At 41.1% G+C, this 15245-nt stretch overlaps 1 protein-coding gene across 2 annotated transcripts in view; it reads left to right on the top strand.

The window, feature by feature from the left end:
• The window catches only part of LOC106613009 (CD166 antigen homolog A), a 66829-nt gene that overhangs the window by 38720 nt on the left and 12864 nt on the right, over window positions 1-15245 (top strand). For both annotated transcript variants that reach the window (XM_014214821.3, XM_014214822.3), the window contains exons 2-11: window positions 6098-6204; window positions 9872-10073; window positions 10248-10312; window positions 10733-10820; window positions 11095-11253; window positions 12939-13063; window positions 13322-13454; window positions 13996-14108; window positions 14405-14531; window positions 14802-14923. In XM_014214821.3, coding sequence (XP_014070296.2) covers window positions 6098-6204; window positions 9872-10073; window positions 10248-10312; window positions 10733-10820; window positions 11095-11253; window positions 12939-13063; window positions 13322-13454; window positions 13996-14108; window positions 14405-14531; window positions 14802-14923 — 1241 coding nt within the window. The remainder of the gene's footprint in view (window positions 1-6097; window positions 6205-9871; window positions 10074-10247; window positions 10313-10732; window positions 10821-11094; window positions 11254-12938; window positions 13064-13321; window positions 13455-13995; window positions 14109-14404; window positions 14532-14801; window positions 14924-15245) is intronic.

Genomic DNA, 15245 nt, shown 5'->3' on the forward strand with positions numbered 1-15245 from the left:
ACGGCTAAGGACTGTATCCAGGCAGTCCGCGTTGCATCGTACGTAATAGCACCCCTTGGGCCTTATTGCTTAAATATGTCACAACACAGGCGAGTTCAACAAGGCTTCTCTTTGCAGCGAACATGTTGCCAGAGTAACAATTTCAGTTGAACGATTTGAAATGATCATTGCAAAATGTTACGGTGAACATCAAACAGTTACTTTTTGTAAGTGTTATTGTGGATTTTTAGCAACAATATTCAAACTGAAAATTACTTAGCTATGCCTACTAAATATAGTAAAAAGTCTACATGGCCACTTGATTATTTTTAGCGGCAGTTTAGACCTGAAACAGACACTTACGTTCACCGCACACTATCTTCTCAGACTGTTAGCTAATGTTAGCGAACGGTTGCGGCTAACACAAAACAAATGGAATATGTTAACTAATGTTAGCCAAACTATTTCCCTTGTTGAACACAACTCATGTGTAAATATACGGGTCATGACAGTGTTTTGAACATATTATGACATGATTATGACCGTGTCATACCGTGTTATGACACTGGGTGTCAAGTAAAGTGTTACCGGATAATGTGTTACAGTATGGTTGTGACACTATGCTCATGTAACAGCTGCTCAGCGAAGACAAGAAGACTGGTCTCAGCACCAGTGTAACAGATGTGACCGTACTTCGTAACTCTCTTCCATTGCGTTTTTAAAGAAAAAACTGTCCAGCCAGCAGCCCCAGTTGATTGGTGTTTATTCTGACGATAGACACAAGGAAGCACAATAGATTTGCAGAACAACAATATGTTGATGGCTGTAGATTTGTGATTTGTCTGTTAGCATGGAAATAACTGTGAATTAGCAGGGAGCTAATGCAACCATTACATTTAGAACATGCTAACTAACTCACTCGTAAAGCAGTAACATACATACAAAAGGACATCGCTGGAAGCCCACAATATCTACTGGGAAGCGTACACATACATATACACTGAGTGTGCAAAACATTCCATGACATAGACTGACCAGGTGAATCCAGGTGAAAGCTATGATCCCTTATGGATGTCACTTGTTAAATCCACTTCAAATCAGTGTAGATGAAGGGGAGGAGACAAGTTAAAGAAGGATTTTTAATCCTTGAGACAATTGAGACATGGATTGTGTATGTGTACCATTCAGGGGGTGAATGGGCCAGACAAAATATTTAATTGCGCTTTGAATGGTAGTAGGTGTCAGGGGCACCGGTTTGTGTCAAGAATGGTCCACCACCCAAAGGACATCCAGCCAAAATGACACAACTGTGGGAAGCATTGGAGTCAACATGGGCCAGCATCCCTGTGGAACGCTTTCGACTCCTTGTAGAGCCCATGCCCCGACAAAGGGGTGCAACTCAATACTATGAAAGTGTCCTTAATGTTTTGTACTCTCAGTGCATAAATTTATCCAATGTGTAATTAATAACATAGAATATATTTAGAACTGCACTGTTAGTCACATGTTGTCAACATGTGGTCAACCCTCCATCTGGAGAGCTCCTGGGTGTGCAGGCTTGGCTTTTCCAAAATTACAACCAAATACTTTTGTCTTTATAAAGTTATTCCCTCATTCAATAAATCAGGGATCAATTGGTTAAGGTAGGCTACTTCAAAGAAAGTTATCTAACTAGACATGTTCATATGGGCTCAAATATTCATGTTTCGGGGGAGATCTATGCACAGCAATTTAAAGGCAACTAGCAAGATGGCCTCCCAAGTTGCGCAGCGGTCTAAGGCACTGCATTGCTATGCTAGAGGTGTCACTACAGATCTGGGTTCGATCCCAGGCTGTGTCGTTGCCGGCCGCAACCGGGAGATCCATGAGGTGGTTCACAATTGGCCCAGCATCGCCCGGGTTAGGGAGGGTTTGGTTGGCCGCGATGTCCCATTGCACTCTAAATACTCTTGTGGTGGGCCGGGCACGTGCATGCTGACACAGTTGCCAGTTGGACAATGTTTCCTCTGATGCATTTGGCTTCCAGGTTAAGCGAGCAGTGTGTTAAGAAGCAAGGAGGCTTGGCAGGGTCATCTTTTGAAGGACGCATGGCTCACGTCCTTCGTCTCTTCCGAGTCCGTATGGGAGTTGCAGCGATGGGACAAGACTGTTACTATCAATTGGATATCATGAAAAAGGGGTAAAAATCTAAACTGGTGAGATAACTGCTGCGAGTTATGTTTTGAATTGGCTATCTAGTTAGTCTGTCTAAAATATAAAATGCATTTGGATTTGTTTAACACTTTTTTGGTTACTACATGATTCCATATGTGTTATTTAATAGTTTTGATGTCTTCACAATTATTCTGCAATGTAGACGTGCTGAGCACTTGTTGGCTTCTTTTCCTTCACTCTGCAGTCCATCTCATCCCAAACCATCTCAAAAGTCAAATAATAAGTTGTATGGATTCACTTTGTGTGCAGAAAAAGTGTTTAACATGATTTTTTAATTACTACCTCATCTCTGTACCACACACATACAATTATCCATAAGGTCCCTCAGTCGAGCTCTGATTTTTACTCACAGATTTAACCACAAAGACCAGGGTGGTTTTCCAATGCCTCGCAAAGAAGGGCACCTATGCGTAAATGGGTCAAAATAAAAAAAGCAGACATTGAATATCCCGTTGAGCATGGTGAAGTTTTTAATTACACGTTTGATGGTGTATCAATACACCCAGCCACTACAAAGATACAGGTGTCCTTCCTAATTCAGTTGCTTGGGAGGAAGGAAACCACTCAGGGATTTCACCATGAGGCCAATGGTGACTTTAAAACAGTTACAGAGTTTAATTGCTGTGATAGGAGAAAACTGTGGATAGATCAACATTATCGTTACTCCTCAATAACCTAATTGACAGAGTGAAAAGAAGAAAGCCTGTACAGAAACATGCATCATTTTTGTAAAAAGGCACTAAAGTAATACTGCAAAAAATGTGTCAAACCAATTCATTTTTTTGTCCTGAATACAAAGTGTTATGTATGGGGAAAATCCAATACAACACAAAACTGAGTACAACTTTCCATATTTTCAAGCATCATGTTATGGGTATGCCTGTAGTTGTTAAGGACTGGAGAGTTTTTCAGGATAAAAAAGATACGGAATGCAGCAAAACACAGGCAAAATCCTAGAGGAAAACTTGGTTCAGTCTGCTTTCCACCAGACACTGGGAGATTAATTTACCTTTCAGCAGGCAAAATCTAGACTGGAGGTGCTTTCCAAGAAGACAGTGAATGTTCCTGAGTGGCCGAGTTACAGTTTTGACTTAAATCTGCTTAAAAATCTATGGCAAGACTTGAAAATGGTTGTCTAGCAATGATCAACAATCAATTTGACAGAGATTGAAGAATTTTGAAAAGAGTAATGGACAAATATTGTACAATCCAGGTGTGCAAATCTCTTAGAGACTTACCTAGAAAGACTCACAGTTGTAATCTCTGCCAAAGGTACTTCTACAAAGTATTGATTCAGGGGTGTGAATACTTATGGAAATTTGACATTTCTGTATTTCATTTCCAATAAATTTGCTAAAAATGTTTTCACTTTGTCATTATGAAGTGTTTGTAGAAAAAAATATATTTTATCAATTTTGAATTCAGGCTGTAACACAACAAAATGTTAAATAAGTCAAGGGGAATGAATACTTTCTGAAGGCACTGTATATGCCAATGATTTGTTTAGCATAGCAACGACTGGTTCAAAACATGAGAAAAGATCTAATAACCAGCCCACTTGGGTAGCAACTTCAAAATGCAAAAAAGATTTTACTCGTTAAAATAATGTTTTTAATGAAAACATTTATTTAATATTTGTATTAATATGTTGGCAACCGTTTTATAAAAGCAATAAGGCTGTCACGTTCTGACCTGTAAAGGTGTTATTTGTTAGTGTTTAGTTTGGTCAGGACGTGGCAGGGGGTATTTGTTTTATGTGGTTCAGGGTGGTTGTGTGTCCATGTAGTGAGGGGTATTTGATTTATTAGTCCAGGGTTTTGGTTATTGTTCTATGTTAGTTTATTTCTATGTTTTGTCTAGTCATTTGTATTTCTATGTTTAGTTAATTGGTGTTGGGGCCTTCAGTTGGAGGCAGCTGTCTATCGTTGCCTCTGATTGAAGGTCCTATAATTAGGGGTGTGTTTGTATTGTGGATTGTGGGTAGTTGTATTCTGTTTTGTGTTCTTCATGTGACAGAACGGTTAGTGTTGTTTTTGTAATTGTAGACTTGTTTCACCTTCTTCACTATTAAAAAGAAGATGAGTATACACTTCCCTGTTGCGTCTTGGTCCTCCACACACGACACTCGTTACAAAGGCTCTTGAGCCAGGGGATTATCGTGTGATAACTCCCGACTAAGGGCTGTTCTTAGGCCCGAGGCGATAATCCCTGGGTTCTTATGCCTTACTTCTTAAGTAGTTCTACAACTAATGCTCTGTTTTTGAAACTAAACATTAAATGGAGTGCATACGTCATTTGTAATAAAAACATAGTGGGGTTTTAAGGCTAGTAATTTAAATGGCTGATTATTCAGTTCATGGTTAACATTGTGTCATGTTGATGGTCACCTACTCCTGTTGCTGAGGATTACCTTATCTCAACAGGCAGCAGGAGCTTTATCCTCTGTAATCGTGTCATTTAGCACACTGTGATTCGTTCCCATTGTGGTCCATTGCAGTCTGGACAGATAGTATTTTTTTTTAATACAAACTAATTTAAAGTTCTCCAATAGGGTGAACACGGCTTTATTTGACTATTCAAAAATACCTATTTGAATATGAATTACAAGGAGTAGCTATTATCCAATGGAAATAGGATAACTTCACAACTGCTTTGTTTGAGATTATACTGTATGGTTTTGTGGTGGTGTAAGGTTTAGAACTAGGATTTTAGACTTTTGGTTAAACATTTATATTGAATAAGGTTGTGTTCTTTTTGTAAATCCTTGTAACTCCCTTTGTCACTGTCCATTATTTGCAGGTCTACCAGGTTCTATTACTGTGTTCAGTTTGACGTGTAACAGAATGGGTATTGAGTGTAGAAAATCACACGTTGGGCTATTAGATCTGGTGTGCACATACAGTACAGGATGCAGGATGACACTGGTCACTCTGGACAGATCTGTGTGGACTCCATGGTAACCATGGTAAAAGCATTTACTCCCATTCAAAAGGGATTCAAATTCAATGGTGCATGGAAAGCAAATGAAAACACTTCTAATGGTTACTTACTGCTTGCTGACAGGAACTTCAGCTCTGCCAAAAAATGTTTTTATTTCTGTGTTTTTCATTGGGGAAAAAAACAACACTATATTGAAGTGGCATGTGTAAACAGTGTAGCGAGCATCTGTAAAGATAGCATACCCTGCTGGTGCTGCTTTTGTTGGGGAGATTAGATCCCCTGATGTTGCAATGGAGGTGATCAATTTAGGTTTGAATGTAAAATTGATCTGGACAGTTGAGTACTTAGTTAATTGTTTACGTATGGGGTTAAGGCTTTTTACCAGTAAATCTAGCAGGTACAGTATGTAAATTGCCGTCCTTTAGCCTCCGTTCAAGGGGTTTTATTGGTTCCATGGCTCTCCTATGTCATTTCCTTTCCTACACACCACCTAACCCTGACCTGAACTCTGGAAAGGCTGAAATGTGAGTGCTGTTTATGGCTAGCTGAGCAACACCTTGTAATCAGTTGAACCATGGAGGACCTCTTTTTTTCTCTCTATGCCTGTGTGACTATCCCTCCCCTCAGTCCCCTGTTTTTTCCCTCTCTCTCATGCTGGACTTTGTCTCCACAGCAACATATTGGGGGCGGGAAAGGTTGTGAAGTAAAGTGGCTGTAAATAAGCAATTTCAAACATTGACTACCCTTGTGCATTTCGTTAATGTGCTATAAGGTAGACAGACACCTGTCAATTAACAACCTGTTAGATTAGAAATATTTATGAAGATGAGCTGGAATTCCCCACAAAAATCAGTAAGACCTGAATCCATTTGAATGTCAATAGATCTTGGGCTGTGTTAAATATAAATCACATTTTCCCAAAGACTGAGTAAAAAATAACCATGTGTTTTTCACTCTCTCTCAGTGAGCGGTATGGATACAGTTATCGGCCTGTATGGAGAGACCATTGAGGTGCCATGCAACAATGGAGCGCCCAAACCAAAGGACCTGTTCATGACCAAATGGAAATACGTAAGTTGTTCATAAACACTGAGTGTATCAAAACATTATGAATACCTTCCTAATATTTTGTTGCTCCCCCTATTGCCCTTAGAACAGCCTCAATTTGTTGGGGCATGGACTCTACAAGGTGTCGAAAGTGTTCCACAGGGATGCTGGCCCATGTTGACTCCAATGCTTCCCACAGTTGTGTCAAGTTGGCTGGATGTCCTTTGGGTGGTGAACCTTTCTTGATACACACAGGAAACTGTTGAGCGTGAAAAACCCAGCAGCGTTGCAGTTCTTGACACACTCAAACCGATACCACATCCCGTTCATAGGCACTTAAATCTTTTGTCTTGCCCATAAACTAGAAATTGGTGAACATAATTATAGAACACCACGTAATTATGCAGTTAAATTAAATCGCAAGAGAAAATATATATTTTACAAACATGCTTTTATTGATTGTATTAATGATTAAAAAAAGGTATGGAATACAGTTATGGGCTTACTTGGTAAATCTATTTCATCATGCCCATCTAGTGTGGAGGTTGACTGGAGAACAGTAACAGAACCAGCTGATATTGCCAATCATTTTGCAGATTGTTTTACAAAGAAAACTAATTTACTGAGGGATAATGTAAACACCCATTCTTCCAAACAAGCCAAAGGACTGATGACTATGAGCAAAAAAAAATGTTATTTTAGTCTACCATTGGTGTCAGCAGAGGAGGTGTTAAACCTGTTAAAGTCATTACCTATGGTTAATCTACAGATGATGATCTTATGGACAATTTTTGACTTTACTATACTGCTCCCCAGATTGCAGCTCCACTGAAATACATATTTAATTGGTCACTGGAAAAGGGGAAATTTCCAAATGTTTGGAAGAATGCTAAACTGTGGCCAATCCGAAAGACGGCAAAGAACCCATTACTCCTGCCAATAGTCAACCAATCAGTCTAGTATTGTGTGTAGACAAATATGGGAGTATCTGGAAAATAATGATCTGATCACAGCCGATCAGCATGCTTATTGCAAAAAACATTCCACTACCACTGCATTGGTTGATATGAATGCTATGGATAATGGCAGGTTTGTGGGTGTACTATTTTTATATTTCAGTGCAGCATTTGATTTAGTGGCTCACTAAATCACTGGGACAAAATTATTGCATTATGGGTTTAAGGGGGCAGTATTGAATTGGGTACAGTCATATCTAACTGACAGGAAACAGTCCACCTACAGTATATCAATGGGTTGTTTTCTTCCCCTCATGCTGTAAACTGTGGAGTACCGCAGGGCAGCTGCCTTGGGCCACTTATTTACTTAATATATACCAACGACCTTCCTATGCTTTATCTGAAACTCAAGCTACTATATTTGCAGATGATACTACAATTTATACAGCAAACAATCGGTACAGCAAGCTACAAGTAGATCTTGGAAATATCAGGGAGTGGGTTTTCCGGAACAAACTTGTTTTGAATGTCAAGAAAACCAATGTTATGTTGGTCTGTTCCACCAGGAAAAGGCCAACACAGAATGGGATGCAATTAAGCTTGGGGGAGTACAAATTGAGGAAGTGGCAGAAACCAAACTACTTGGTGTGCAGCTAAACAACTCCTTTCATGGTCGTCTCAAATAACTAATATATGTAAAAAATAAAAAATAAAAAATATAAAAAAATAACTCCATGCATGATCAGAAGGATAGCTAAATATTTACCGGGAAAGATTCTTAAGCTAACAACCCAAGCATTAATTGGGAGTCAGGTGAACTACTGTTCTGTGGTCTGGGGAAATGCATCATCAAATCAAATGTTATTGGTCATATACACGTGATTAGCAGATGTTATTTCGGATGTAACGAAATGCTTGTGCTTCTAGCTCCAACAGTGCAGTAATATCTAACAAGTAATATCTTACAAATTACACAACATATACCCAATACACACAAATCTAAGTAGGAATGAATTAAGACAATATACATATGGACGAGCGATGTCAGAGCAGAACGGACTAAGATACAGTAGAATAGTATAGAATACAATATATACATATGAGATGAGTAATGCAAGATATGAAAAACATTATTAAGTGAATGAGATACCGTAGAATAGTATAGAAAACATTATATACATATGAGATGAGTAATGCCAGATTTGTAAACATTATTAAAGTGATTAGTGTTCCATTCCTTAAAGTGGCCAGTGATTTATAGTCTATGCCTATAGGCAGCAGCCTCTAATGTGCTAGTGATGGCTGTTTAACAGTCTGATGGCCTTGAGATAGAAGCTGTTTTTCAGTCTCTTGGTCCCATCTTTGATGCACCTGTACTGACCTCGCCTTCTGGATGATAGCGGGGTGAACAAGCAGTGGCTCGGGTGGTTGATGTCCTTGATGATCTTTTTGGCCTTCCTGTGACATCGGGTGCTGTAGGTGTCATGGAGGGCGGGTAGTTTGCCCCCGGTAATGCGTTGGGCAGACCGCACCACCCTCTGGAGAGACTTGTGGTTGCGGGCGGTGCAGTTGCCATACCAGGCGGTAATACAGCCCGACAGGATGCTTTCAATTGTGCATCTGCAAAAGTTTGTGAGGGTTTTAGGTGACAAGCCAAATTTCTTTAGCCTCCTGAGGTTGAAGAGGCTCTGTTGCGCCTTCTTCACCACACTGTCTGTGTGGGTGGTCCATTTCAGTTTGTCAGTGATGTGTACGCCAAGGGACTTGAAGCTTTCCGCCTTTTCCACTGCGGTCCCGTCGATGTAGATAGAGGGGTGCACCCTCTGCTGTTTTCTGAAGTCCACGATCATCTCCTAATCAGCAGGTGAGATTAGGAGGGTGGAGATATGATTCTTCTGTTGGAGTCATGCACATTGCTCTTGGGTGGTCATCAATCAATAAAAAACATGCTTATTTTATATCACAATGTACACCATTTAAAACGGCCAAACTCCATTCACAAAAGTATTCAGTTAGTAAGAGACAGACATTCAGTCAATACTAGGAATAGATTGTCCACCGTCTATGTGTTATCCCGGCAGAAAAGAGAAATAGGCTAAATAACATTTAGATTCAGAGCAATAAAGAAATTGAATCATTTATCTGAGCAAACCAGAAACCTTTTAATATATAAATTCAAACAATACATTAGAACCATTTAAATATAATACATTGGAAGGTTGTACAGGGCTATGGTAGATGAAGGAACAAATCTAACTTTTCAGACTGTTAGAGTATTTATCTGGTCAATATGACAGTGTTTTATGCCTGTTGTTTGTAACAGTGTGTTATATGTGAAAATGTGATTGTATTATAAACTGTATTTTAATGTTTAAGGACTCTTGGAAGATTAGTCCAAATGAAGACTAAAAGATCCTAATAAAATCAAATGTCTGGACACACATATACACCTTTAAGTATATTTCCACTGTGAAAACCACAAGGAGATGTAATATTTTGTATACTATATGTATACATGTCCTCTTTACACCTTCAAGCATCCACAGCAGCAACAGTGTAAAAATAATGGTTGATATTCTAAAATAGCTATTAATAAGTCATAAACTAAGTCTATTTAGCGCCTGCACCATTAGTGGGTGCATGTTTTGTTCAATGGTTTTTATACCAAGACAGTCTTAAAGTAGTGCAGCTCCATTAGCTAAGTTTTTAAAACGCAAGCTGTTTTATATTTACAGGACGATGGAGACCTGCTGACCCAGCTTAAAGACCAGGACGCCTCTGTCATAGCCACTGACAAGTACAAGGACCGTGTCAGCATGGCCGAAAACTCCAGCCTGCTGATTGCTGCAGCAACACTGAAGGACGAGAAGACTTTTACTTGCATGGTGGTGGCTGGGGCTGACATCTCAGAATACCCAGTCAAACTCCTTATCCACAGTGAGTACATAAGGGCAATAGTGCAGCCATACTAATGCATGCTATGGAATGGGCCTTTGAGGTACAATTCAATGCTGTGCTGTGCTGTGTGATATTATTATGGTTAGCCCTGGTGATAGTGAGTGCTCTCTGAGTTGCCTACAGCTAGTTAATGTTATGAACGGTGTTCTACAGAGGCTCCAACCGGAGTGGAGATCACAGCCCTAGCCACAGAGCTGGAGATTGGCAAACCAACCCAGGTAGGTTCATCATGTGCTTTGCTTATGCCTACATTATATTAAGCAGGAATATCAAGGGAAATCCTTCATTGCAGATGAAGTATCTTGAGGCAAACTAAAGAAGGACGGTGCTGCTGGAATGATGAGAGATTTGAAGTGATCCTGATGAATTAGCAAACAGCAGAATGGGATCTAAGAGGGGGTTTAAAATGCTTTGGGCATTTCATGCTACATGAGAGGAGTTCACAAATGCAGTAGAGCCAACATAGATGAGAGCTAGTTTGCACAGATATTTGATAAATTTAGAAACAAAAATATTGGAATTTTACTGGGCTACTTTCATAACATAAGGATTTTCCAACCTTTTGTATGCCCTTGTGGACTGTTCTAAAAGAGGATTTTGCAGCTTTTTTTCCTCACTTTGTTTTATCATCTGCACAGCTAGGGCAATGCAGAACCTCTGATGCCAACCCAGCTGCCAGCATCACATGGTTCAAGAACAAGAAACCTCTGGTGGCTGATGGGAAAGGTACGTTATTGAAATTCTGATGGATTATTTACAAGTGGTAAATAATGAAGATTGCATATTCACACATTTCACTTGTTCAGTGTGAGATTCCACAAGAACCGAGCAGTGAAATATCACCTCTAGAGCTACATATTTTCTTCAATACTCATAAATGTGTCTGTTTCTACAGGATCTAAAATGTCAGTGACTTGGTGATCATATTATTATTTATCTGTGTGTCTGTAGGCTACTCTGTGACCATACAATTTCTAATCAGTATTGTTGTGATTTTTAGGCATTATAATCAGTTCCAACGTAAAGGTGGACGAAGTCACTGGCCTCACCACCACCTCCTCCACTCTGCAGTACACAGCTGAGAAGGGAGACACAGCAGCTCTGTTCACCTGTGGGGCTTTGAATACCTTGTCCTCTCCAGTCTCCTTCACTGTCACCTGTAAGTAACCAGAGAGCCACCAAACTTCTCCAACTACCCAAACTAGCCCAACTGCCCCAAAGACCTAAACTGACCAAACCAACCTCAAACTGGCTCAACTACCCTTACTACCTAAACTACCCAAGCTACCCCAACTACCGTAACTGCCTCAACTAACCGACACAACTTCCCTAACCGCTGGTTGTCCTAGGAAGGCTATTGATCTGCTATCAGCCTCAGCATCAGCAGTTAGTGTATCGACAACCAGATTGATGGCTATTTTATTTTCAAGTTATAGTCGGATAATTTGTGCCTCTATGGCTTTTTTTTTGCAGCCCAGACAGACAACAACAATGACACCATAATGGCACTAATTTAAAAATGAGGTCAGCATGAGTCTGTTGTGGGAGTGATTTGGAGCATAGCGTTCAAGGAATAGCATAGTCGATGTTATTTGCTCTAGATGGCCCTTTAAATAGGACAGGGCTCAGATGCTGTTTGAATCCTGTTTTTAAAGAAATGTGGGGAATTTGGCTCGTCTGGAGCAGTACCACTGACGTTTGAAAGGAGCTTTTTGTCTAGAGCCTCGGGGTGTGACTGCCATTCGAACAGCTCCACCGCTGCATTCAAAAGCAGCCATCGCCACAGGAACACACTCAGAAATGGAGTGTACAGCCCTGAGGACTTCACTAGCTTGGCTAGTATGCGCCCTGTGACGGTCTCAGAAGCCCTGTCTGTCCAGGGTCACTGTCAATCACCACATTCTTATCGGCAGACTCAACAGCCTTGGTTTCTCAAATGACTGCCTTGCCTGCTTCACCAACTACTTCTCAGACAGAGTTCAGTGTGTCAAATTGGAGGGCCTGTTGTCCGGACCTCTGGCCTCTGGACCTCTGGTCTTCATAGCAGCACCCACCCGTAACACGCGCTCCAGAGGGTATATTTCACTGGTCAACCCCAAAGCCAATTCCTCCTTCGGCCGCCTTTCCTTCCAGTTCTCTGCTGCCAATGACTGGAACGAACTGCAAAAATCACTGAAGCTGGAGACTCATATCTACCTCACTAGCTTTAAGCACCAGCTGTCAGAGCAGCTCACAGATTTCTGCACCTGTACATAGCCCATCTGTAAATAGCCCATCCAACTACCTCATCCCCATACTGTTATTTATTTTGCTCCTTTGCACCACAGCATCTCTACTTGCACACTCATCTTCTGCACATCTATCACTCCAGTGTTTAATTGCTATATTGTAATTATTTTGCCACTATGGCCTATATATTGCCTTACTTCCCTTATCCTACCTCATTTGCACACACTGTATATAGACATTTTCTATTGTATTATTGACTGTATGTTTGTTTATTCCATGTGTAACTCTGTGTTGTTGTTTGTGTCGCACTGCTTTGCTTTATCTTGGCCAGGTCGCAGTTGTAAATGAGAACTTGTTCTCAACTGGCCTACCAGGTTAAATAAAGGTGAAATAAAAAAATAAAACTGTGTGCCAGGTCTCAGCCTGACTGTGTCCTCCTCCTCTCTGACCCCTGTTCTCTCTCTCTCTCTCTCTCTCTCTCTCTCTCTCTCTCTCTCTCTCTCTCTCTCTCTCTCTCTCTCTCTCTCGCTCTTTCTCTCTCTGCTATTCACTCTCTGCTGTTCACTTGCTCCTGTTCTCTCTCTCCTGTTCTGTATCTCTGTCCTCTCCCAACAGACCCCACAGAGAGGATCAGTCTGCATGTCATTTCGAAAGGGCCCCTAATGGAAGGAGCCAATATGACTCTGAAGTGCAAGGCCGACGGGAACCCACCTCCCACCAGCTTCAACTTCCACATTCTGGCAAGCTCTCAATGATATGACTTCAATACCCTCCCACACAACCAGAAACCCAACCTGGCATACTGTATGCCCTTAGTTCCTACTCTGATCCCATTAATTACTTGCCTTCTACTGCTGTTGTCCTCTATAACCCAGTCAAACCCTACACCTGGTCAAACTCTACACATCCTACACCATCCACCATGTCTTTAAAGCGCTACATTAACCTAGACTCAAGCCCATCTGAGAGTTTCAAAATGTATTCGTATGTTCCTAAAGGGAAAGGTGGTGAAGGTGGAGAACTCTGACTCCTACACTGTGACTGATGTCACACGTGAAAGCACAGGGGAATACAAGTGTTCTATCATTGACAATGCCAAGATGGAAGACTCCAAGAACATTACCATCAATTGTAAGTCACTCTTTATCTACAGATATCTTGATCAATGGTTTAAGTTATTGATTATGGGTTCTTCAATTAAGTTACGTATTATCTTCAACTGAGATACTGCCAGCAATTTCTTTAAAAATGCTAGGCCAGCAATGAATTCATGGGAAATACCAGCCATAATGATAGCCCACTTCCTCCTGTTATAGATTGCATTACTCATCATCTAATTCATAATTCATTTTATGTCCGGCTGTATAACCTCATTAGGGTTAGTTTTCTCAAAGGGGAACATTGTCAGAGTATATTTCCGTTTGCAAACTCATCCCTCAGCAGGAAAGGACATACGGTTTGTTATAGAGAATAGAAGCCTCTCATGCTGTGAGGTGAAAATGCTTGGAGAGCTCAGGTCCTTTAATGCGTTAAATAAGCTGGATCAATGAGGAAGTGCTGGGGCTTCTGTAGGGAGCTGATATGGTTTTCAACTGGAGTGCTGAGGCCCCTTCTCCTCCAGACTGTTAAACTGCCTGTTTACAGTGTGTCCTCCTCCCTTTCTCCCTTTCAGACTTGGATATGAGTTTGAGCCCCTCAGGGAAGGTTATGAAGAGCTTTGGCGAAGGCTTGACTCTGACCCTGCAGACCCATGCATCTGGAGATCTTAAGGTGTCTTGGACTAAGGTAAGACTTAACAGTACCAAAGTTATTATAAGGCAAGATGTATGTTTTTGGTTGGAAATGGGTGATAAAACCTTCTCAAAGCGATAAGATGACTTCACATGTTTTTCATCATTTTAATGTAGGTGAAGGTAGCCTAGTGGTTAAGAGTGTTGGGCAGATAACCGACAGGTTGATGGTTGAAATCCCTGAGCTGACTGTGTGAAAAATATGTTGATGCTCTGTTGAGCAAGGCACTTAACCCTTGTTTCTCTGAATAAGAGTGTCTGGTAATTGTCGGTCTTACTCTTTCATTTCAGGACAATGGCAAGCTGGACAGTAGTCCCAAATTTGACAAGCTGACCTACTCTGATTCTGGAAAGTATGAGGTTGTGGTCACCATGGGTGCTCTCATCAAGAAAGCCTCTTTTGAGCTGGTCGTTGAAGGTAAAGACTTTGTGACAGTTACTCAGATATGGCTTTTCTGTTGTTACTGGGCACATTCAACACTGTTTCTCAAAAATCGATTTTTGTACTTGTTCCTAATGATAGAGATTTTTATTCAAAGATCCCGATTCCCCAGTCTCACTTGAGGAAGAGGCTTTCTCCATATTTGTTTGTGTTGTCCATACCTCATGTGGTGTTGTGGCATGGCATGGTGTGATCATTTTCTTGTTCGTTCTGGTGTAGCTGAGGAGGCCGTGCGTCTTCTTGCAGGTGTTCCAGTCATTCGGCGGGTGGCCAAGCGGCGCAGCGAGGACGGCCAGCACAAGGTACTTACCTGCGAGGCTGAGGGCTCCCCCAAACCCACTGTGGCCTGGAGCGTCAACGGCACCTCGGTATGAACAAACACAGACATCTTCACTAAGGCGCCAGGACACTCCACTGACACACAGGAGGCGCCATAAGACTTCACACCCATAGAGACATTCATTTTACAGACCACACATACTGTATTTATCCATCAGTTACTGTAAAACGCACAACAACCTTATCTATCTTGGAATTGCAGCAAAGACTCACAAAATCATTAGTCTCTCTGGAATTCTCTCAAAGCAACACTTTGTGCCATGCACCGATTTTTGTGTGGCGTGTCACCACATGAACGGAACGGAACACACAAATCCTCGCCATCTTTCCGGATGTGTTACTGCCCATATG

The sequence above is a fragment of the Salmo salar genome, chromosome 09 (genome assembly GCF_965601325.2).
Source record: "Salmo salar chromosome 09, fSalSal1, whole genome shotgun sequence".
Classification (NCBI taxonomy): domain Eukaryota; kingdom Metazoa; phylum Chordata; class Actinopteri; order Salmoniformes; family Salmonidae; genus Salmo; species Salmo salar.